Source organism: Lissotriton helveticus, chromosome 2_1, assembly GCF_964261635.1.
Source record: "Lissotriton helveticus chromosome 2_1, aLisHel1.1, whole genome shotgun sequence".
NCBI lineage: Eukaryota > Metazoa > Chordata > Amphibia > Caudata > Salamandridae > Lissotriton > Lissotriton helveticus.
In genome coordinates this window covers 542,891,915-542,918,097 of record NC_136059.1, presented here as the reverse complement: position 1 = coordinate 542,918,097, position 26,183 = coordinate 542,891,915, and the positions used below count along the sequence as shown (strand labels likewise).

Below are 26,183 nucleotides of genomic sequence, written 5' to 3'. Positions count from 1 at the left end.
AAGTAAGGTATAGCGTGCACCGAATCCACTGGATCCTCAAAGGTAGGCAGAGGTAAACGTAGATAATACCTGACTCTCTATTTCTGGTAGTGCGGACCAGCAGTAAGGCTTTATCAGGGGGTAGTGTTAAGCATTTATTGTACACACTCAGGCAAGAAATGATGTCACACACTCAAAGACTGAACTCAGACCAATTTGTTTGTATAAAAAAATATTATTTAGTTGTATTTTTATTTCTAGAACCAAGCCAGGCCTGGTACAGGTAAGTGAAATAGTACTTTGCAAGAATAATACAGTTGAATACCATTGAATGAAGTTGAAATCAATTGGTTTGGTTACAGATAAGTCATTTATTCATATGTTACTTTTTAGATTACTTTTTAAGTTACTTTTTCTACTCAGTGTGATATGCCTAGATATCACACTGGGACATTTCCTAGATAAAAGGTGAGTAAATCAGTTTTGATAAACATACAGTTTCTTATGGGTATATACAATTTACTAACTCCACACTTTGAATTTTTTTCACAGAAAAGCAGTCAGTGCAATCCTAGGGGAGGGAATGAAGTTATCGGTTTACAGGTAAATAGAAGGTCTTTGGCGTTGAGTTTCTGGGATTAGAACAAGGGTTCCCCCAGGGTTGAGGATGCACTCAAAAAGCACCCTCAGTGGCAATAGGGCGGCCAAGTGCAGAGTGCTGAGGTCCAATGTTATCCAGTGGGGGATAGGGGGCCTCCGGTTGTTGGCTGCTTACAGGCAACCCTCTTGGATGTGGGAGCAAAGTTCCTAGAGTTTAGCTCAGGGCAAAGGGGGATCCGGTTTAGCACACAAGGTGCACCCACAGTGGCACAGGGCTGCCGTGTGCAGAGTGCTGGTTTGGCATCGGGTGCCCTGTTGCTGTCAATGGGAGTTGCCAGTCTTGGATTTCGGCTGCAGACTCAGTCCAGGAAATCTTCCTGGAGGAACCAACAGCTGGGCAGGTAAGCTGGAGGGCTCGGGGACATAGGTGCAGGTCAGGTACTCTTCTCCAGGGTGCAGGGCCGCTGGATGCAGGGTTCGAGGTCAGATTTCACCTTACTGAGTCACTCCCGGTTGGGGGGGGGCTCAGTGCACAGGCTGCAGGCAATGTTGGGTGGTCCTGGAAGGTTCAACCCGTGGTAGACTCAGACTCTGGAAAGCTAAGGGACCTCGTTGGGACTGGTGGACTACTCGGACTGGGGGCGTAGGTGACTGTCGGAGTGGGGGTTCCAGACATCGGGTTTCTTTGTCTTAAACAGGCTCAGAGTATTTCTTTGGTGATTCTTTTGAACAGAGCTGCTGTTCACAGGCGACCCGTTCTTTGTTGAAGGCAGTCAGTCCTCCCAGGGGTTCTGGATGTTGTTGGCTGCAGGACAAGGGGAATTTTGGCGCAGGATCTCTTGAAACTACAGACGGGCTGGTAGGGTTCGGGCCAAGTCAGTTCTTCTCTGCAGTCTCCTCTGCTGGGCATCTTCTTTCGTCCTTCTTCGTAGGTTGCAGGAATCTGCCTTCTGGGTTCAGGGCTGCGCCTGTATTTAGGGGGCGTTTTGGGGGTCTCAAGGTCAGTTGCCAATGGGCTACTGACTTTAGGGTGACTACTACACCCTTGATGTTCTCACCCCAAGCGGGGGAAAGGGCCCAATCCCTAACACAGATTAGAGAGTCTCTGCCATCTGCAAGATGGCGGGCACTGAAGAGTGGGCTTCACCTAGCTTCCCCCACCTGAAGTGTGGGGTTGGCAGAGGTGGGCACACCTTCTGGGCTGTTCTTTTTTTCCCCACCTGTTTTCCTGCTGAAAAGGAGGGGACCTGCTCTTGATAGCATTAGAGGCTGGGGGTCACGTTACAAAGGCAGCAAGGTCTTTGAAGCACCCCTGCCACAGATGGCTCTTCCTGACCTGGGGGAGCTCTGACCACCTCCGCCCAGGAAAGGCCTCTGTTTCTGGGACCAGGGAGCGAAGGCTACCACCCCAGGGGTCCAGAAACATATCTTGTGGTGGCAGGCTGGTGTTTACTAGTCAGGGAACCCACTAGAGGCCAACACTGTTTCAGGGGATCTCTAAGATGCCCACTGAGTGCATGGTATAATAAATCCCACACTGGCATCAGGGTGGGTTTATTAAGCTGAGATGTTTGATACCAAAGGTCCCAGAAATCAGTACAAGCATTATGGTGCTGTGGAGTTCGTAATGACAAACTCCCAGGCCACTTATTCTTTATGGCTTTACTGCACTTACAATGTCTAAGAATGGACTTAGACACTGTAGGGGTACAGTGCTCATGCAACTGTACCGTCACCAGTGGTGTAGTGCACCCAGCTAGAGGGGTCTCTTACCTATACCATAGGCAGTCTGTTGCAGGCATGGCACACAGATGTGTGCCATGTCGACTCTTCACTTTTCTCTGCACCAAAACACGCAGCCTGCTACTGCAGTGTGTGTGTGTTAAGCTACAGGACCTCTAAGGTCTCTTAGAGGCCTTTCCTGGTCCCAGTGCCCTGGGAACCCATGGTACTTTTTACAAGGGACTTACATGAGGCCAGAGAGGTGCCAATTCGGGGTAGAAAGGTACAGTTTTGATTAATAATACAGGTCCTGGGGACCAGATTGGTCGGGACCCAGGGCACATCAAGTCAAAGTGCATCAGTAATCTGGCAAAAGGTGGGGGGTGGGGGGGGAGGGGAGTGTTACTGCACTGGAAATCCAGCTTCCTACAAGGAGACTCAATGAAACTTCAGCTGAGGCATTTTAATGATCGGAATTAACTGTCCCGGGGATGGTTGTCTTATTTCCACAATGAAAGGCAAACACTTTGGATTACAGGCAGAAGTGAGGCCTGGGAATGCATGCCCCCCTTCCCAGGACTCCTCGGCCCCCCTGAGGCTTACGCACCACAGATTCAAGACTTCTGCTGTAGGCTAAGTTTGCGCTCCAGGGTGGTGAAGAGGTCAAAGGCTGGGTTCCCCAGTGCTGGAAGTACCTATGGAGGACTTGTGTGTAGAGTTCCCACTTGAGGACCCGTTGAATAGCCCTGCTTAACAGGTTTGTAAAATCATTATCCCCTCCAGTAGTTGCACTGCTAGAAAATGGATCTTGTTGCAGATAGCCCAGTGTCAGATCTCGTGTGGTAGTGCAGACAGCGGAGAGGAGTGGGTACCCTCTCTGCATGTAGTGCATGTCTGTCATGTTGTCAGGCTTTAAAAGTACAACCTTGCCATAAACCAGCTTGTAGAAGGCTTTAAGGGCAAGCCGGATGGCCATCGGCTGTAGGTAGATGATGTGTCGACACTGGTGATGAGAGGTTCAATTAACTTGCACAGTCATGTTGCCAAGATGTGCGCTCCAACAAAGTGAGTGATGAGTCCCTTATGATGGGCACCTGTGGGATATGGTCCATGAAACACTTGCCAAGCAATAGGTTGTTGCGGTTCCACTACTGTATAGAGCAGTGAGCGTTGACCTTTGTCAACACTAAATATTGCCACTGACCCGCCCCTTGTGACCATTGCCTCGCAAGGCCAAATTGGAGTGGGCTAATGTGCAATCTGATGTGTAGCACAATTGCTATACAGGTCGCCATCATACTGAACAGCTTCATTACATTTTTAAAAGATAGCAGATAAGTGGACTGAAAAAGAGACAACAACTGTGGCAATGCCATCACTTTCTGCTGGTTGGGATATGGTTTCCCTGTCGGAGTTCAACACCAAACCAAAGAAAAGCAGATCTGCTGGGGTTGGAAGGGACACTTGTTTACATTTAATGTGACCCTGTGTAGTTGGGTTAGAACTATCCTGGGGTGTCCTAAACTTTGCTGTCTGTAGTTGCACTTGATCAGCCATTCGTGAAGGTATGGGAAAATGTGAATGCCCATTAAATAGGCGAGTGGCCACCACTGACAGACACTTGGTAAAAAAAAACCTTGGAGCTGTGGTGACCCCGAAGGGAAAAACTGCAAATTATTAGTGTTATCTACTTACCACAAATTGAAGGTACTGGCGATGAGCAGGCTGGATGGGGATGTGGAAGTAGGCGTTCTTGAGGTCTAGGGCCATCAAGAAACCCCCTTGACTGAGCAGCAGGGTGACTTCCTTTAAGGTTTTCCTATGGAAATGCTGCGGCAGGATGTACCCATTCTGGAAGAGCTCTTGGACCTCTTCTTTTAGGAGAGTGGAGTGAACATGACTGAGGCTGTGTCGGCGTGGTGGTATGTTTGTGGGGTGTGGGGGGAGGATTATGAGGAATTCTAAGCAGTAGCCCAGATGAACTACTGCTAGCAACCATTGATTTGAGGTGAACGTAGAAATTCTGGTTTAGCCTCCCTGCAAAAGGTGTTATGTGATCTGTAGGGAGGGTGGGCGAGTCAGCAGTTGGAAGCAGTGGCTCCTTTACAGGAGCCACCCCTGCCCTTGTTGCCTCTGTAACCACCCCTTCAGTATCCTGTGATGGTCTGGGATGCTTCAAAGGCCTGTTGTTGGTGCCAGTGATGTAAGCCTGACCAGAGGGTGTGGTCGTGTTCCCGCCCCTTGTTTTCAGTCTACAATAGGTGCCCCTCGGAGTGGCAGACTAAGGCGTCCATGGACTTTGCAATCTCATTGTCTTCATGTATTGTTTCTAATATCTCATTCACTTGGGGGGTCAAAACAGATGCTCCCTACTGAATGGGATGTTGAGCTGTTGTTGATGGCCCTCTGGTTTGAACCCAGATAGCAGAGCCATGCCTGGTAGATGAGCAAGATACTGGTCTTTATACTGTGTGAAGCGCTAGCCACAATATCAAGTGTGCAGCAAATGTTTGCGTTGAAAATAACATTTCCCCTCTGCAACTAGCTCCTTCCTTTTCTTCTGTTTCAGGGAGGTGCTGCACCACTACCTCCATCTTCTCCCAATCAAACCTGTAGTACCTCGACAGCAAACCCATTGAGTTGGCAGTGCACCAGTGGATGGTTGCACCAATCACCACACTCTATCCAGTGGTATCAAGACGCTTTCTATCCTTGGCAGGGTCTCTCATTCCTGGGGCTGAGGCCTGCTATCTTTCTGTATATACAACCACAGAATCCGGGGAGGCGTGGTGGTTGAGGTGTTGTAGCAGGAGGTGCCGGTGGTAAGTGTCTGGGTGATGCCTAGTCCTTGTGAATTTTGGGCACCCGTTGCTGTGGTGCATCAACGGATAGCTCCTTCTTGAATGATGCTCTCAGTTGCTAGGAAATCAGAGGCAGTGTGGTTAAGGGCTTTATGGGGGCAGTTTAGCCAAAAGCTTGATCTTCTCTGGGTGGATGGAGAGCTGCTTCTGATTGGCGTAGAGTTCCTCGGATGCCAGAGGTGGACCGGAGGATGGGAGTTTCTTCCTATCCGATTCGGGGCTCGATGACTGACTCCCACAGTAGCGGTACTCAGCATTGGCATGGGGGCGCTTAAGTGGGTCAGGTGTGGGCTCGTTGTTTTGCGGTAAAGTTCTACTCAGCTCCTCAGTTTCTTCTTGGTGAGGGCGCCCATAGGTGTCAATGCCGAAGGTGCCCCCCCTCATCCGCCTAGTCTTCTCTTCAAAGATACTCTAGGATAAAATCTTCAGGCTGGGTTTTAGCTGGGATCCCAGAGGGACCCTACTCTTCTTCCTCAATGGTGAGCGGATCCTGTTTGCTGAAGATTCTGTATGACTGCCGTTTCATTTGTGTGCGCTCAACTCCCTTCTCTTTCGGTATCTCGGGATCTTTTTGCACTGGAAAGCAAAGCAGAACTCACAGGCAGTCTTGTGGTCAGGATAGAGGCAGGGGATGCACATGCCATGCTGGACCACACAGGGGTGCTTTGCATTGCTCTGTGGACAAAATTGGAAGGGTGTGCGTTGCATCACACCCTTTCTGTCTGCATTTTCTGAGGCAAGCTTCCTGGGCATCGAAGGAGTCTCAACTGATTTAAAGACCGTGGTGCTAATCATTGGAGGAGGGGAAGCAAAATGATCCCAGGTGGTGGGAGAAGAGCCGTGTTTTTATCTGGAGAGCTGTCGAACATTACACAGGGATTATTTTCAGAGTGGTCAGTCAAGAAAAAAGGAGCAGTTAGGCCCTAAAAGACCATGAGGATCATGTCAGTCTCAGAAGCACTGTTGAACACATATGAACCAGAGGGCGTAAAAAAAACAAGCAGAGATGGAGTCAGTGCCTATGCACAATGTGCACTAAGGAAAGAGTCACAGCACACGACTCGAAGTTACTATGAAGGAACATAGGTTGCATTACAGTAGGGAGCAACATCTTAATCCTTTCGCATCTGTTTTCTTTCTAGTTGGAGGGTTTCCTACTCACTGTAATCCCATGTTATAAAGTTAGGGAATAAATACCTGATGTATCTCCAACAAACCCCAGAGTCGCACTTTACAGATAGACTGTAGAATTAAGATGTTGCTCCCTACTGTAATTCGCCACGTGCACCTCCAAGAGTACCATAATAACGTGAAGCATAAGTAAAATGTTTATATGAGAGAAATAACGCTTTTTTATGAATACCACCCGATACCCTCTCTAATCATGACAATGATCTTGATTCTATTTTGCAGGTGAACAATACCCCTGAATACAATTGGGTAAGACAACTAAAACCCAAATATACTACACTAATTGTGTAAGTACATTTTAAAACTTGTGTATTTTGTCCTGACGAAGGCTCCACAGACCATAAGGCCTGGGCCATAAGGAGCTGAAACATGTTGACGTTTTTGTGTATGTTGAAGTGATATGCAACAGACCTAGTAACGCGGTCTGTTAAGCATACCCACTTATTTTTAAAGTAGTTATCCAACCAACAAAATAAAAGTCTAGTGTTGTTTGGAGACTAAAGTTTTTTAGCAAAAAACCTTCATGTGGGGGTACGTACGGAGATCTCTGGATACTGCCACGTAACACCAGAGAATGCCTCTGGTTGAGGCTGGCATGAAGCACGTTGGTTAACCCGATGATAAATGCCACAGCGCTAGTGTGGGGCGGAGAAAAGATATAAACCGCACGAGAAATACACAGCGTTTATGAGGGTTATCTAACATATCTCCGTGTAACGTGGTAACAAGTGTCCTATCCACCTGTTGATTAATTGTACACATGTTTTACCTCCAGGAAAAGGAAAGTACAAGTCTATTTATTTATTTTCCAAAAGCTCTGCATAAGGCCAAAATATTGTTTCTACAAGCACACTTTCTGTGAAAGTGAACAGGTACATTTCCATGAGAAAAACAAGAATGGTTTGACGTTTGTTTTCATGTGCGCACTGCTGGAGGAAAATAAACACTGGCAAAGACAATAGGTCTCGCCTTGGCCTGCTGGTGGAATGGTTATTTTATAAAATTTGTTATGGCAAAAATATAACACAAAAAGGAAAAAGGAAAAAAGAAAATAGGTATGTCGCCTAAAAATAGACGCCTTATGCTGGCAGGGAAAACATTAAAGTGAGAAAACATTCATGATACAGCAGTTTTACTAGTGATGCTTTTTGGTTTTTTTTAAACAGCAAGCATTTCACGTGTGCCATCCATTTTATTACTATTTATTACTATGTGTGAAGAAAATCTAAATAAATCACCACCTGATCATTTACTCAGAGCGTAATGTAACAATGTTACAAAGTCACTTAAACACTTTATAAGAGGTTTAAAAACGAGTGCAGGCAAAATAAGTAGCCGACGTTTAAAGTTAATATAAAAAGTTTTAAAATAAAATAAAAAGTATTCTCATGAAGCAGTTTTGCAACAGAAGAGAAAATAACTATTTTGAGGCAGATGTGAGCAATATGCAGAGGCTTTGTGTAGTCTCTCACAGCGTAGTAAGTCAATGAATAAAGTGAGCTGTATACTGCTCCATGTTGTATAGTGTGTGGCTGGAAACAAAATGTGAGGGACAATTTAGACCTTTTTGGTCAGCAGGCTTCATCCATTGGTCTATATATGTATATTATATATGATTTTTGAGGAAAACAATATCCTGGCGAAACCACTAAAGCGGTCTTTAAAAGCCAGACCTAAAAATGAACACACTGTTTTACAAAGCAAAGACTGCGCTTTCAATATCCGTGTTTTCAACACTATTTATTTGACTTACAGCTGTACTGACAGTTTAAGAAAAAAGAATATTGTTTGGACACAGGTACATGCAGACTTTGGGATTGGCTGAGACGATATCACTTTTATCTTCAAGCGCCAGAAATTTGTACTCAGTAGCTTAACATCTATTCGTTTATTTGAGGGAACAGGTAAAAAGTTTGAGAATACACACCATTTTTTTTACTTTTTTTTATGGCAGTTTTATTTATGAAACTGATTATTTAGAATATCAGAAAGTCATGTGCATGTATTACCCATTTTTGATTTTTTTATCGGAGGTTATTATTATTGCTTGACTGATGTCTTAATTCTTCCCAACTTTCTTTATTCCTTAGGAGTACATCGCAACTCGACGGAGAACTTTAGGATGATGAATGTCTTCTTAAAACCAGCTCCTGTCACTATCCTCCAGTACAGTTCAGCCTACGGGGAAATGGCTCATTTCAACGTAGTCTCGGATAAGTTGAAAGAGCAAGACCCCGTCTCCTGTTGATTTACATCCACATTGCAAACCACATAGTAAAGAGGAGGGCACAACTAGAAGTAAGAAGAGGGATGCTGCGACACCTTCAAGATCTAACAACAGATACAACCTGAGTGCTGAACTTTCTGCACTTAAAACGCACACTCAAATGTGAAAATATCGAATGTGCTAAGAGCAGGATTGTGTGTCTGGTTACCTCCAGGGTGAGGAGGATTGGTAACTATATTTGCAGGGTATCAGCCAATATAATGTGATTCTGCCCTTCTTAACTGCTCTGAGCTTTAGTTGAACAGCGAAGATTAACTACATCTGCAGGTAAGGTGAAGCATTATGGGAGGTGATTAGCTCACAATGATCTGTCGAGTTAAAATCTTGCCACATGGAATATTGGAAGAGAGATCATCCTTTGAAGTTCCCAGTAGCCTCAGGTACAACTGTGCAATACTCAGGATACACTACCATGGTGCTTGAATGAGGCTTACCCTTTCAGTGGGTTGATGGTTCAAGTGGACGAACCACAGATGAGGTGAAGCGGTTGAGGAGATGGAGTTGCAAGGGTGGAAATTCTCTCGGCAATATAGGTCACGGCAGCAGCAGGTCCTTGAGTGGAGAGCCACGTGTGACCAAACATATTTGTAGTGTGATGCAATAGGAAGGGGGCAGAGGGGAAGAGGTGGTGCAGCAGGGCGGCCTCCATGAAAATACCTGTAATACTCTGCTTATTTTACGCGCTAAATTATCCAAATCTACTTCAATGGAGGTGGTGCTAAGGCTTAGCCTAAGATAGACAAGTAAAATGCAGTCATAAAGGGTTAAATCATTCTCCACTGGGGAGGGAGGTAAAATTGGTAGGTTCCCCAATCTTGTGTAAAAGTTCTGCAACATTTATAGTAACAACATATTTGGTTTGTAAAAGAAAGATTGATTCCCGTGGGTTTGGGACCTTCGTAGCACTTCTCAAAATTGTTAATCTTAAAATGTAGTGCATTGTAAAAATAAATCTGCTTCCTCTCCTGATTACGCCAGCCTTGCCATCTCCACAAAGACAGAGCCTCCCAAAAGTGGTGATATTTATTTCCCTGAAACAAATCAACAGTGATTTGGCATCATATTTACCTGTCCAGTCTCTTCTTCCAAGGTTTCATAAAGTTTAATGCTGTAATAATGAATTTTCTTCAGATTTATTCCAGGGTGAAAATACGTTGTTAAGCCAGCCTTTAAAAATAAAATGAAAACAAAAGCATTGGTTAGTAAAGAAAGTAATGTTCAGGTATTGAGGACTGTTCGCTTGCTATTCAAACAATACTAACAATTGATGTGCAATATGTGAGACATACTGCAATTATCTTACCAGGTCATAAACCTAATACACTTGACACTAGTTCATCAATGCTTGTAGACTTTGATTAATACAGACTAATAATGCTAACGTGTTGTATCGTGCAGGTGGTGCCTCTATACTAGCACTCTGTCTCTTTGTATTTGTGTACTATCTAGGACTCAGAGTTTTCCTTGTTTGAATGCTCTGTGTAAGATCATTGGGGAGCTTCACATAGGAACCCACAGGCCGGGAGGGAGGGTGGGGGGGTCGTATGTTAACCGGGTTGTTTAGGTATATATTACATATTGTACTGTAGGGTATTTGTATCTTATATATGCACTAATCTTCCTTTTTTGTCTTCAATATAGTCATAAGATTATCCTATTTATTTTGACATATGCAAGAAGATATTTTATTTCAGTTTATGGAAATGTGGGTTACGATAAAAAAAAAAAGAAAATGCCATGTTTATTCGCTATGACAACTTGAAATCACTTTGTGGTGCTTAATAAAGTTTCTCTAAAAAAAAAAAAAAGATAATTTGGGAGCTTCAGTCTACTATCAAAGATGAGAACATGAGCAGAACTCTTATTGGTGGGGTTTACTCTATGTACTTGCATCCTGGATGTGTTGTGTTCTTATGTATTATATGATTAGTTATATAGCGATATCCATACAACTATCCAACAATGCTTTTGACCATGCCCCGCATCCGCGCCTCTAGATTAGGAGCTTTCTCCTTTACAGCCCCATCCGGTTGTAATCAACTTCCTTCCCATATCAACCGCTGTTCCGACTTTGCCAAGTTAAAAAAAAACTCTTGAAGACCTGGCTGTTTTAGGCTGTTGTGTTTCTGTGTTGGCTGAGCGGCAAGATATACCTTCAGGTAGGAGTCATATGCGCTACATCAAGTGGAAATAACACAACATAACACCTACGTATATAACTTATGTACTTAAAGTATACATGTGTGGTTAGTACTTGCTTGCCTCATTCAACTCTGTGTGCTTTTCGGCCTGGGGTGGCACACTTCAGACTTCAGTCACAAGTAAGTTTAATATTGTATATACCACCTCCCACGGTCGGACTGGGTTCAATTAAGGCTGGGTACTCCCAACAAATGTGGCTCAGTTTACGGATCGCCCTTTTCATGGATCGCCATTTGTTATTATCACTGGACTCATTTTTAGAGAAATGTTTGTTGTATTAAGCATTTTGAAGCTCAAAGAGCCAGTGACATTAGTGAAAACTAGAAGCACTGCAGTTTGGCCGGGCTGGCGAGGTGAAATAAAACAGCCCAAGGGCCACAACAACTCATTTGGCTAGGATTGCCACCTAGCCGTTTTTGAACGAAAATGTGTACTAAAGCTGCTGTAAAGATCCCTGAACTAGACAAAGGCAGAAAAGCCAGGTTAAAAATGAATAAGTATATTTTTAAATAAAGAATATTATGTTTGGGCCTGTGCAGAATCTAGTCGATTATTTTGTGCTTGTGTAGCTTTATATAGCATGAACTTGGCCCAAAGCCATTGGAGCATTTTACATGCACACCAGTTACATTATACAAGATAAAATTCATTTTATTGAATGCCTTGGGAAATTAAGTGATTTGCCTAGAATCAAAGGATGCTGAGCCAACGCTGAGACTGGACACCCCTCTACCAAGGCCTAACAGTCAGTGAGGCCAAGGTGGCCTGGCCCCAGCGAAGCCCTACATACTCTCTCCTCCCCCGCCCACCACGGCCTGAGTGTGTTGGCCTGGCGGAGAGAAGTTGGGGGGGGGGGGGGGAGGGGGGGGGACACTGCTGCTGGACTGGGTCAGGCACATGGGTGGCCGAGGTGAGAATTGTCCACTTAGTCATTTCTCTCTGATTGGCAACTAGTGATGTCCTTGGGAGAGTTCACACCAAGACCCTACTTTTTGCCTTGTGGAGCTCCACAGGGATCATCGTTGAGTCAGACGATGTTCAACATGCATGTAACTCCTCTGGCTCAGCTCATAACATTTTTGGCTTGTCATTAGCATCCTTTGCTGATGACACGTAAATAGTAGTTTCACTCGCCAAAGATGATGATGACTCCAGCGACATATTCAGGGACTGCATGATTGCAATAGGTAAATGGATGGACTGCAATTGTCTGAAGCTTAACTCATCCATGACGGAGGTAATTCTGTTTGGAAATAACCCATTCTTTAGGTCGCCGGCTTGGTGGCCGTCTGATCTAGGCTCATTCCCCACTCCGGCTTCGAAGGTAAAACATCTAGGGGTGCTTCTAGACAAAGACCTGAAATACAAAGCACAAGTGAACAAGTTCACCTCATCTTCCTTCCAAGCTCTCAGAGTGATAAAAATAGCAGAAACACTCCAAACAGGCCACCATTATGGTGCCTCTCCTCAGGAATTGCAGTGATGGAGTTTCAATTTCTACGGGTTGGGGCTTTCAAACCAATGTTCACTTGGACAGCAGGCAATAACGGTGATTTTGATGGAAATGTAATCATTTGGTCCTCGCTCACTGCTGATGCAAACACTGGCCTTTCATTTATCCAGTGTACAAAATAGAGACTGCAAAGCATGTAAAAGGGTATCTTTTGAAATGGTGACTTGAAGTCCTCTCTCTATGCCCATGCTCAAGTCTATTTTCACCTCACTAGCTACAAAATGGCAACGCAAAGCACACAACATTGGCTATGATCAAGACATCCCTGCCGAACCGCGCGGACCTGGTTTGTTTTAGCGTCTGACTGCTTGCCATGGAATACATCTTCAATGAGATTCCTGCATTACTGGGATAGTGAGCTGCTTTTTCAGTTCTCTATTGAGTGAACGATTTTATTCACACACACACACGTTTTTATATACATGTATACAAAAATATATATACACACATTTGCACAATGGGTACACATTCTACATAAGTCAAGAAGAAACCGAGGGGCTCATTACTAACGGAAATATGCCTTTTCCGATTGCAGCTTGTGCTACGGCCTGAAATAGGGATGCAGCACAAACTACAATTGAAAAAGGCATATTTTTAAACATCCATGTGCCGAGTGCCATAAACCACGTGGTGCTTGGCACACGGTGCATGAATGTTTAAAAATATGTCTTCATGGACAGGGATTCTCCAGGGATACAACAGATCTCCTGCTAAGATCTGATTGGCTGCCACCATATCAACACAGAACTGATGGCAGCGATCTTAGGACTCAGTCCAGAGTACTAAGAAAATGCACACACACAAAAAAAGACATGGGGGCAGGGTAGAGATACCCCAACTCTTGAGGCCTGGTGGTGGTCTCCCATAGGGAAAGCCTGCCTGGTGGCAAAATATTTTTTGTTTTAATTTTGCCCCATATCTGCAGAGGTTTTCAAAAGAAAAAAAGTGGACCCCGGTGCATTTCCCCCAAAAATCCCTCGGGTGGGCTGGGCATTGGGGGGGGGGGGGACGCAGGCATTACTTAAAGGGAGGAGGGCAAGTGCACCTCCCCTTCGAGCCTAAGAAGGCCCCAGGGCCGAAATGATTTAAAAAGGGGAGAGAGGACCCCTCTTCCAGAGCCTAAAAAGGCCCCGGGGACCGCATCTCCCGGGCACGCGTAATTAAGGGAAGGGGAATGCGAGCCCCACCCGGAGCCTTATTATGGCCTGGGGACCTACTAAAGGAACAAAGCCATTTCAGTTTCAAAACATGTATCCCATCCTTCTTATTGGATCTTGGCTTGAGCTCATAAAAAACACAGATATAGCGCCTAAATATGACAGATTTATTATTTTTGAGACAATAGGGAATTCTTTGCAATCCTGCACTGTCACACACCTTGTTCACTAAACATCAGGTTAAGTGCCCATCCAATACCATGGTCACAGCATGACCGTCTCAGACCCTGGAAGCAAGACACAAAGCAAGGACCTAGAAATGGAGAACTTTTTACAGCTGGATAAAGTAGAAGCATCAAAAAGCAAAGAAGCTTCTCCTATTGTTATAGTTTCCAAACCTGAAGGGGGAGGAGGTGGCGGGGGGGGGGGGGGGAATTTGGGAGGGTGACGTGTTTTGTACTTCGTGTAAAAAGTAATAATACTTTATCAAAATTCACAATCAACACAGATTTCTCATGTACTAGATAGAAAATACGATGGAAAAAGCAATTATGTTAAAAAGACTTGCGCGGATTATAATAAAATAGTCAAGCATTTTTGCCAATAAAAAATATTTATATAGCATAGTTCGCAACCATCAGGTCAACAAGATGCAAACTTTCAATGCTTACATCATGGCCGGGGTGGATTAGATGATTGAAAGGTTTGGGGCTGCAAAGTATATCCGGATGCTGGAGACCTCACTAAAAGATACTGGTCGGTTCCCCTGTCGTCATTGCAACACCCTGAGGCCCGTTTCATTTTTACAGTAGTACCATTTAGGTTTGAATGGGGCACCTTCCACATTCCAACGATTGGTAAATCTAGACCTTATTGGAAGCCTAATCAGATAGCATTATAATCTATGGCCCATCCTGGGAGACTCATCTGCATCAACTGAACCTATTCCTTAACACCTTAAAATCGCTAAATAATAATACAAAGCAGAGTTGACAGCAAATCCGAAAAAGTGTGTACTAGCTGCCCAGAGAGTCAGATACTTGCATCTATGGAATGAACAGATAAGACCAAAGAAAGACAAGGTTGAGGCAATTAACTTGAATCCTTGTCCCACTACCAGATCTTTCATAGAATTTATGGAGTATGGTTGAAGTTTCAGCCACACTCTTTCCAATAATGCAGCTCCTTTGACAGTTGTTCTAGGCCAACATAAACGTGCCTGATAAAATGTTGTGAGGTCTTTTGGAGGATAGAGCTCTCCTTGACTTAAAACACTCCTTAGCCTGTGAGTCTGCCTTGCAGTGTCCTGATTTTGAAGATCTATTTGTGTTTTAAACTGATGCCGATGACCTTGGTTTAAGGCATGTTGTATCTCATGAATTGAGGGATGGGATTAATTATGTGGTTCTGTGCAGCAGAAAGCTTCATCCCAATGCGATGCCTTATGCTCCCCTGGAAAAAGGAGCACAGCAATAAAACGGGCAATTAGTCCATCAGATTACTAGTTGGGACACCATTTTACAATTAATATTATATAATCTTGTATATTGCAGAGCTACCCAAATAGCGTTTGCTGGTGCTGAGCAAACAAAGAGCCAGCAAAAACAGCCTGGTCTTCGGGCCTTTACGGAATCCAAGTACAGACGTGCAATTTCTCAGGGGCTCTGGAAGGGAGTTCCACAGTTTCAAACCCAGAATGGAGAAGGAGTGGCCTCCCAACGAGCCAAGCAAAACCTCAGCAAAGTGCACAAGGCCAGTATCAGAGATCTCAACGTACCTGTGGGATAAGGCACCACCAGATCCTGTATGTACCGTGGGCGTGGTCCGGCTTTGAAGATGTAGCACAGAGCTTTGACTCGAAAATGCTTTGGAACTGTGAGCCAATGGAGCTCTTGGGAAAAGATGAGAGCCGATACAGAAGTCTAGCCATTAAATTCGGAGCTATCTGTAGGCATCGGACAGATGTTTGATCAATTCCTAAGTAGAGTATGTTACCATAGTCCTATCTAGACTGGATTAGGGCTTGGACCACAGACCTTTGAGCTGCTTGGGGAATTATCCAGATGATCCTTTTCAACTACTTGAGCACAGCAAAACAGGTGGCGGTAGTCTTGATCACCGGAGGCTTCATGGCAAGACTCACATCCAACACAAAGCCTTGATTTGTAACCTTGGGGATTAGGTCAGGAAGAGTCCCTAGGGATTCCGCCCAATGTTGTGGGCCCCATAGTTGAGGGTTGTTGCCCAGGATCATGACCTCCGTTTTATCACCATTTAGCTTGAGAGAGTTTTTGTTCATCCTAGAAACAATAAGACTCAAGCCCAAGTTAAGATTGGACGGTCCATGACCCTGTGCAGATAACAAAGAGAAGCTGATGTGTGCCAGAAGCACAAGAGAATATGGTCAAACAACAGCTCTCCACTACATCTGCCATGGGGCGGACGTAAATATTGAACAGCATTAGGCTGATCACTGAGCTTTGAGCGACTCCAGAAGTTAAAGCGCGTGTCTCCGACCTAGCATTGGCCGATAAGACTTGAAAAGTCTGAGCCTTTAGGAATGATGTTAACCAGGCCAGCGCTGTTCCAGACCCAGTCTAGCCAATCTTTCGATCTAAGATCATCAGTGACTCCCAGGAGGACGGAGTCAGTGCTGTGCCCAGCCCTGAAGCCCAACTGCGAAGAATGTAAAAAAAAATGATGGGTCTCCACGTAGGTCGTAAGCAGTTAGTTCACATGTTTCTCCAAAATTTTGGAAAAACTGGACAACAGTGAAATTGGGCGAGAGTTTAGTATTTTATTTTTTTAGGGAGCGGTAGAACCATAGCGAGCTTCTAGTTCTGAGGAACAAAGAAACAGGACATTCACCACCACCTATAGCCATTCCGGATCCAAAAGGCTGAACTTGGAAGGTGGTAAGGGATCCAGCGGAGAGCCCAATTTAATATACTGTAAGATAGCTGAAAAGTTGGAGGTGGCAAGAGGGGCCACGGCTTCAAATTGGCGCTTAGACCCAAGCATGTGCATGCTGTTATGGTCATTTTGGGTGTAGTTCGGGATACGTCTGGACATAGCGCAGTCCGCAGACTGTACTCTACCCAGATGAAGATGCATATCTGCCACCTTTTGATGAAAAAAATGCCAGTTCCTCGCACGGAGTCGGAGAAAGAGAGGGTGCTGGAAACGTTTTGAAAGGGTCAGAGAGTTCTTTGACCACATTGAAGAGCGTCTTAGGACAGTTTCGAGCGTTAGTGACAGATCATCCTCTCCCTATCTGGATAGCTGCTTCCAATGGCATTAAACATTTTGTCTTGCATTAACGTTTTGTCTTACATTAATTCTTGGCTCAACAGGTGTTCTATTTTCTGTAGTCCATAAAGCTGGTTGGTCCCTTTCAAATGTGTATTTTTTTCCCAACAAATTCCTGAAATCACCCATGTACAACATTAGGGCCTACAGAAGTGGCGTTTATAAGCGGTGAGACACTGAAACTTTAGTCACAACTCCCTGCAAGATTGGACATTGCCTCTGGGAGAACAGTGCATGGAACCGTCAGAAGCACACTCACATCCCTCCTCACCAGTGCTTTCATCTGTGGCTGGAGTGGAGTTGTTTAAAGGAGTGTTAGGGTGTTGGCCACATCTTCAGGGCAGGTATTTGTTCATCTTCACACACCCACAGCCCGTATACAGGCAGAACCCAGTTGTTCATAGTGTGCTGGCACCCATGGGTATGTATACAATTAGAGGTTTCCAGCCACTCCTTGAGAAGTTGCTAACCTGAGCAGATGCATCCTGTCAGAGCCCTTCTCTTTTACGGGCAAGCGGGGGCCGGAGAGGAGGGTTGGATGATGGCAGGGCCAGAAGCTGTGGACCTGAGGGAAGCATTCTGTCAGGGACTTTCTCTCTAACCGGGATAATGGAGAATTGACTAAAGGGAACACCCTTGTTAATAGAGGCTCTCTAGAAGAAAAAAAGCACAAGCCAAAAATGGGGAAAGGAAAACTATTGGATCCAATATACAAGATTTTGAAACTATCCAGAAAATAGAGATAGAGAAAAGGTGTAGATTCTAATGTTAGGGCACCACAAGGGAATACAATAGTACATGTATTGGCAGGATTATAGTGTATAGTAGTCGACATACTTCACCAGGAATTAAAGTGCCTTCACACTAGTCTACAAAGTAGCACCACTTAAACGTGCATGAATGTCAAAAACGTTATTATAATAAATACAGCACACGGTAACATAGTAGAACATAGGAACATTAGCCTAGGGGGTAACAGACGAGGTGAAGCATGATTAATTGTGAGTGGCAGTGATTTGGACCGGACTATACAAACATGTTTAGAGCATACTTACAATGTAGAATGAGTGCAGCATGAAAAGAGTAATGTGGGATAGCGGTCTGAAATTTAAGGTTCATGTCTGTACACCCAGAAGATGTGCTTCGAAGCAGAGTTTGAACTCTGAATAGAGGGTGGCTCGTGTTTGGCCTAAGAAGGACATTCTACAGATGGGGTCTGGGCAATTTACATACAATTGTATGATAATGTAATCTAAAAACTGAACAAGATAGTCTAGGTACAATCGTTAAGATTTTGTTTACAGAGTTTGGTATACATGTTGGAGACAGCTAAAAAAATTAGCTGAGAGCTATGAGGGTGATATCACGGAACTCTTACGAGAAAATGTACGTGGGACGTACCCTGTACTTGTCAGATTCATCCAGCTTGGCGGTTGAACGAGGTAACACGGATACAAAGATTTTCATGATTACAGACACAACTGCATTTGCCAATGTGCTTTTGCCCCTTCCGTAGCAGGGTAGGCATTTTCAGACCTTTTGAAATCTGGTGCCCTTTTGTGTTGCTGGATGCCTTCAACTTCTTAAATGAGGGGAGTGCCTTTGTCTGTGTAAAAATACCAAGGATCTAGTGGCAAAATGTGAAAAAGCAAGCTGTGCATGGAAGATTCACAACTAAAAATACTTGCCAGTCCCAATACTTGCATTAGTCAAGTCTGTGTATCACTCAACAGTTAATAATTTGTCCTTTAGACTGGGACGTGGGACATTTCTAATGCTAAGCAATTGGAACACAGCAGCTGTAACAGGGGAGGAGATTATACATTTATATCACAGGAAAAAGCAACATTTTAACGTAGGTACTGGTGGCAGGTAAGGAAGAATGCGGAAGGCAATGTTGCAGAAAGAGAGGAACTGGGAATCTCGAGCATTGGAGATCATTGAGCCATCCAGAGTTTAATTTCTGTAAGGCACTCTGAGACTTCTTTCTAGGCAGAAGCATACCAGACAGCACAGCTGTGTGGTTTTAAAAGACTTCTTGGAGATTCTGAAAGTTTCCCTGGGAATGCAGTCCACACATTGCTTACTATTGGCTTAGTGGTTTTTAATTCACATTTGCTTGCTTTCTATTTGCTGGCTTTATTTGTTTTAGGCTGTCCAGCATGTCTTTGTCCCTCCTGTAGAGCATAGCCTGTTAACCACCTCTCTGACTTGCTCCTTGTATGCACGGGTGCTCACTTTCTGGGAACTTTCTTTTTTTCTTTTTCGTGAGGCACTCCCGCAACATATATGTGTTTAGTTGTCTCCTGGATGCTAGTTACTGTTGTTTCCTGCCTCCTATCTTTCTGCTTGAGGGATTGAACTTATCTCTGCTACTACCAGATGACTGTGAGGATCAATGCTCCATCTGTGAGCTTGTTGATATTGGTCAGTGCTCTTTACTAATAGCATAACTTAAACATTCCTCTGCCTCAATTTCACGCCCATGCCATAGGCAACGGAAGTAGGGGGGGGGTGTTAAAACACCCCCAAAGTAATCATACTGAAGTTCAGAAGTGAATAAGCAATAAACATTGTGTTTATCTTGTCACATTTGCTGGGCATTCAAAGACCGAGATCAAATCTTATGCTGGGTCTCCCAAGGACCTTGGTGTTTACTTTTCTGTCTCCACTGCAAAGTGAGAGGATTTACGTGGCAATCTTGCTGGGTATGGGAATGGAAAAAGGCTGCTGGATGCTGTTTTTTCGATCACACGACAAAATGCAAATGCCTGTAAATGAACTGTGAAAATATTTCAGAATATATCAAAAGTAGGAAATAACAAATGAAGTGCATTTGTTTGTAATTCTGGAGTGTGGTGGAAACAAATATTTTAATAGGATCAAAACAAATCAATACACTAGATGATGCACGTTATCTTTTGTGCGCTTTGTAAGGCTATAAGGCTTTATATAGGATAAAGAGCGAGACGTAGCAAGCTGAGAATAGTGGATAAGAGGGTGAGTTGTTTGATTTTTTGCAGGCATAACGGCCCTGATGAAGCACACGCCGGGTGGCAGATTGCTTAGGGGAGTTGGGAAGCAACAAATTTGATTTAATCAGGCTGTGAGGAAGGAAGATGGGCGATATGTTTGGGGGGACGATCAGTAAGAAGGAGCATGACTGACTGGAGTTTTCTTAGAGAAGAAATATAATGCAAAGTCATTTGTTGAAAGGCTGGATAGAATAGCGCTAGGGAGGAGAATAAGAACTGTCAGGAGGATGTAGGTTAATGTAGAGAAAGATTTATTTGAATAAAGGGTCGCTGACGGAGCGATGTGTGCGGTTTTGTAGGCTTTAGGTTGCACAGCTGGGTTTGCATTTTAAGAACCCTGAACAGCAGTTCAAATCAGGGTTGAGGACAGGAGGCCTCAGGAATGAGAATGCAGATGAGCTATAGCTGTCGAGAGCATAGTGGCTCATGATTGTGAAATATTTTTTTCATATTAAATGTTGTGCATTTATTCGACATTAACATGTAAACACGGAAATGTTATTAACTGCGTATTAGTCACATCTAAATTGACCACAGCTACTGTAGGCCTGCGTTTAATATGGCTAACGTGGATTGCCATCTTTGTGGCACCAGTACATTTTATTTCCAGGTAAAGCGGAAGTCCAAATTATGAAACGCCATGTTCCTTTGCTTTCTTTCTCATGTGAACAGTTTTTCTTTTACCGTGATAATCATGAAATGTTGTAATTGGTTGCAACAGTGCACCTGCAGAGTACAGACTGGTCCATTGTACCTCATTTTGCTGCAGATACATATAAGTATGAAGGATGCTCAGAAAAGGGGTATGTGGAGGGTCCCGAAAATCTAATTACCTCAAGGCTGTATCTTTTCTCTGTAACCGGATTGGATCATTTTATGGGAAGTATGTGTAGGTTTCGCAAATTTCAGAACGGTGTGATCTAAGCTAGTGCAGGGTAGATTACAGTTTCGAAAGGTTTTATCCACTTTCAAGACATTTTAGAGGAGAGTATGATAGTCTCTTCATCGGAGAATGAATTTTACTTAACTTTTCCTTTGACGTGACGGTACACTAGTTCATCCTCTAATATGACTTTGATTTGAACAACAGCATATTAACTAATGCATTCATATATTGATTATCGATTGACACTAAGTTGATGATTTTCCATTCTGTAAACATTTTGATCTTTAATAAACCTTTATGGTTTGAAATGTAACCACTCGGTCTTCCTTGTGGAGCTTACTGTGCTTCGTGTTATTTCAAAGTATTGATTTGTTCACCAGCCTCAGGTGCAAACCTTACGCGCCCAACATTTCCACAAAGAAATCACTAACAATTGAACCGGTTATTATTTTTCATTTCATTATTGAGCTTTTGGGAGAGGGTCAGAGGCAATGGCATCGTGATTCCTTAGCTGTGATTGGCAAATCAAACTGATTAAACAGTAACAGGGAAGCAGGGCCAATTCCTGGGCAATGATGATGAAGCAAAAAGGATGAAAGCCAACATTTAAAGGAACACTGTCAACAAGTCATGCAATAATTGGGTAAGTGCCATAATTGAGCAATGCAAAGGTTGACTCCTTGTTTTACCAACCTTGGTGTTACAAAACAAATTGTGCAAATGGATTGGATTGGCGTAGAAGAATTATATGGGAGTTCAAACTGAAGAAAATGTGCAACAAATGTTAAAAAAGAAAGGGCATATGTTGAAAATATACAGAGGGACAATAAAAAAGACTAAAACCATAGCTCTGATTGTGTGAAAAAGTTATGTAAGGTTTTCAAAACAAATAGTAACATGAAGTCCTCAGATTTTAACCTGATGGGCATAGAAATAGAATTCTGAAATTAACAAAGTGAAGACAAGTACCACAGACCATGTGGCAACAGTCACTGAATCTTACATATATGCATACAGAGATATGCCAATTGCCATTACCATAGAGGTCACAGAGAAGTACCAATTTTAAGCTTTCCATACAGCATTCAGTTCATAGCAGAAAAATCCCATGAAGGTAAGGCAAATTCCAATGGAAGTAGTGGCAGACAGAAGGCAAGGCAAAGATACCAGTGAACTTTGAGAAGGTTTGATGGATGAAGGTCAGTTAGAAAGATGTCTGCCGTTTCTTAACTGTGGCTGAACAGATATTTCTTTGTGCCAAGGGAGCCGAACGAGCAGATTGAGATGTCACAGAAGGCAGACTGAACCCTAGTGTCCAAAGACCTGCCCAGTATTAGAGTACTAGCACACTATACAGGACTTCCATCTGGTGCTGGTCCTGGATGGCCCTGTTCGAGTGACCCTTATTAGGCAACACAACTTGGTGCTGGGGAGATCAAATATTGGTAACAGAAGATCCTTGTGAATTCTGTACCTCGTTTCCAAGCAGTTGAAGTAGCGTGTCTCCCTGAAAACATTTTAAAGTGCCCTTGGTGGGGGCGTGGCCAATGTGGCAACCGAGTGAGACGTCCTTCCCAGTCTCCATGGTGCCGCAACTGATTCATGCCACCATACACAGCACTACTGGCCTGTCAAGACTTTGCCCGACGTCACAGAGGATCACGGACCGACACACCGGGCTTCTGCCCGTAAACTATGCCCGGCGAGTGCGGGAACAGCACCGCTGGCTGAAACAGGGATTGATAGCCGGGAGTCGGCACAGTGGGTTGAGGCCAAGTCCCAGAGAGGTCTGCATGTTGCTGCTGTGCTCTCCTGCGACCACTAATTGGCTGCCCGGCAGCGCAGCCCATAGCCCGATTGGGCGAAGATATGTGTCCTGGCCCAGGAAGGGTTGAGACTGGCGGTGGTTAGAGGTAGCATCCAACGCTCCCCGAGGCCTACTCTCATTGGGCGGGCCTACAGAGAACAGACCACTGGGGCGGAGCTGCAGACTCACTGGATGCTCCCCTGCTGGAGTTGTGACCTGCAGTGAGGCCCCCGCACAGGGGACGAAGCGAGAGGACAGCACGTGGACGAAGCGAGAGGACAGCACGTGGACGAAGCCAGAGGACAACACGCGGACGAAGCCAGAGGACAGCACGCGGACAAAACCAGAGGACAGCATGCGGACAAAACCAGAGGACAGCACGCGGACAAAGCCAGAGGGCAGCACGCGGACAAAGCCAGAGGGCAGCACACAGACAACTGAGGTGAGCCTGGATGGGAAGAAGAGGAGCTCAGTAGCACTTACACATGGATTGTGGCTGACGAGGGTGGCAGAGGCCGGAGCTACCCAGGGGAATTGGACTTTGGAGCACTTGGACCAGGCTATAGCTGGACCCTTGCACTACATACCCCAGAGGTCAATGGGCGATGGTGGACTGGAACCCGGGGGTTCTGCATGTGAGGTCTCGGAGGCCTTTCTGCGTTGAGTGGGGAGGTATGAAGGGGCCGGATATCACCAGCCCTCAGTAGCGGACACAAATGCTTCCTAGCAACGAGAACAAGCACGGACACTGACTCAGTGTTCCCCTGCCTCGATTGGCCTGGGCCTGCCCGTGGAGGGCCCCACCGACCGAAAGTGGACACTGGATTTGAGGTACAGGGTGAAGGCCTGGAGTGGAGCTGGTGCCCTGGCAAGGTGCATGTAGAACCTCAGCTGTACGTGCAGTAAAATCCTCGGAAGAGGGGTGGAAATTCTAGAGCTCTGAAACCCTGCACACCACGTCAACAGCCGAACCTCCAGTGGCCTTGGGCCTGCCTTGTGCCGAGATCACTCGAAACCTGCAAGTGCCATGGTCTTGAGGGACACTTACTACCCATGATGGCCACAACCAGATATCAATAAGATCACAACTTGAAGGGTATGCTCTCTAGGCCGGTTGGAGGTGCTTCTGGAGATCGACTCCCAGCACCTGTTGCACTGCACACACAGGGGCGCTGCACACACAAGACGAAGATGGATTGGAAGAGCCGGTGACCAGCTCTTTCCTTGAGCCCTTGTTCACAGCTCCCAGGGAGGATCTGCAAGAGGTCAAAAAGGACCTTCCCGCCAACATACTGGAGTACAGGAGAGATAAGGATTCCCTGGGGGACCGTGTTGCCACCTTGGAGGAACAGAGCAGTGGGCACATGGAAGATGTTGTGGCGCTGCAGCAGGAAATCCTCCGCCTTCGTGATCAGCACTTGGACCTCCATGCCCATGTTGAGGACCTTAATATTCGGATCAGAGGTGCAAAGGCAGAAGGCACCAATCTCACGGGCTTCGCCGTAGATCTTTTACGCTCCATCTTGGATGCCCCCCAACGGTGGAGAGAACGATGGACGAGGCACATAGAGTCTGACTACCGCGAGCGGATACCACCCCCGTGGGCATATTGGTCTGCATTCACGACTTTTAGATGAAGGAGGACGTCCTGCACAAGGCCCGAGAGAAACATCCCATCAGCTTCAGAGACCAAACACTCACTCTTTACCAAGATCTGGCAGCGTATACTTTGCAAAAGAAGCATGCCTACAGGCCAGCAACTGGTCACCTCCTAGAACATGGGGGTGCCCTCCTCCCAAGAGCATCCATTCAGCCTGATATTTTGCCTATATGGGAAGCTTTTCCAACTCCACTCTCTGTAAGAAATATGCATGGTGCTGGGCATCGACCCGGCAGTAGACTCCTCTACATCCTGAGCTGTCCTGCTCAACAAATGGTCTCCCTCGCGGACTAACTCGTGGACCAGGGAAAGGATCAACAGACCGGACCCAGACACAATCACAAAGGAACAGCAGGCAGCCTTGGGATCACTCCATAGGGTATTGGCTAAAACTGACCCCTTTTACTGTTGATGGGCAAGTAACTTTATGGACTGCTGTTAGATCTGGGGGTCTCTAGTTGGCAATGGTATTCACCTTTGTTCAAATAGGGACCCTTACTTCTAAATCAGGATAAGGGGATTACACTCCTTAATAACCCCTGCTCACCCCCTTGGTAGGTTGGCACGAGCAGACAGGCTTATCTCAGAGGCAGTGTGTTAAGCATTTGTGAATATACACAGTAATACAGTGATAACACTACAGATGGACACAACACAGGTTTTATAAAAATAAGTATTCTTTATATAGACTTAACACAAGACCACAAACGACAAAAATCCACAATACTACACTTAAGATTATTTAAACAATGATTAAAGTCTCTTAGTTCAAGTTGTTGGTAAATGCGACAAAATTCTCAACAAAGTCCCTGGATGCGTAACACAAAGTGAACAAAAGGCTCGCAAAAGGGAAATGCGTCGCTTCCGTGACCAGGGGGAACGGTTGCGTCCTGCCTCAATGCTTGCGCAGAGTAGGGGACTCGTCGTGAGCCTTACTGGTGCGGAGGTGAGGCGTAAATTCACGGCCTGCGGGCCCGTTGCGGTGCTTAAGATGGCGCCTTGATGGGATGCGACAATGCGGTTGTGATGCGAGAAGATGGCGCCCTTGATGCGGCGATGCGATGACAAGGCGATGACGCCCTGGCAGCCTTGCGACGACTCTGTACTTTGGAGCCGCGACAGGCCCTGCGACACGCTTCTCCGGTGATGTGATGGCGTCACTCTTCTCCGGTGATGCGACAGCAGGCAGCTTCGATGAACACTCGCTTCGAGGGAGATGCGACGAAGGCTCGCTTCTCTGGCGTTGTGATGATTTCAGCTGCAGCGGTGACACGCTTCTTCTCTATGCGTCGCGCTTCCAGCTCCCACCGGCACGCAAGTGTCTGGAGTCAGAATTCCCAGCAAAGAAATTCAGGAGGGAGCTGGAGGTGAAGTCTTTTGTCCCTGAGACTTCAGCAGTAGGCAAGCACAGTTCAAGGCCTTGGAGAATATTCTGTAGATGAAAGTCCTTACAAAGTTCCTTCTCCTTTCCCTTGGCAATGAAGCAACCACTGCTGGCCAACCCAGCAAACAGCACACTGGCAGAGGGGCAGTCCAAACTCCTGCAGCTTCCTTGGTTCTTCTCCTTGGCAGAAAGGTTTCTTGTTCCAGAAGTGATCTAATTTCTTGGGATCAGGGTCCCAATATTTATACCCCAAAATCCTTTGTTCTCTGAAGGCAGAGAGGCCTCTGCCTAGTCCAAACCAGTTCCTGAGCACTTTGTTTACATGACTCTCTTCTTCCTTTCACTGTGCAGGGCAGAGACATCAGCCGCCCCACAGGAGGTAGAGCCAGCACAGGGGAGGGAAGATACAGCTCTGGAGCTCTCTGTTGACATGACTCCTCCTCTCCTTTCACAGTGCAGGGCAGAGACATCAGACAAGCCACAGGGGATGGAGCCAGCATTGTAGAGGGAAGGCCCAGCCCTATTCAGGTCCCAGGTGCAACTCCTCCCTCTCATCTAGATGCAGAGCTCTCTATTCACCACCAGGCTGC

The 26,183-nt window shown here is 45.4% G+C and overlaps 1 protein-coding gene across 2 annotated transcripts in view; it reads right to left on the bottom strand.

The window, feature by feature from the left end:
* The window catches only part of DMGDH (dimethylglycine dehydrogenase), a 635,937-nt gene that overhangs the window by 411,049 nt on the left and 198,705 nt on the right, over positions 1–26,183 (bottom strand). For both annotated transcript variants that reach the window (XM_078675210.1, XM_078675209.1), the window contains exon 3: positions 9,709–9,807. In XM_078675210.1, the coding sequence (XP_078531336.1) occupies positions 9,709–9,807 (99 nt within the window). The remainder of the gene's footprint in view (positions 1–9,708; positions 9,808–26,183) is intronic.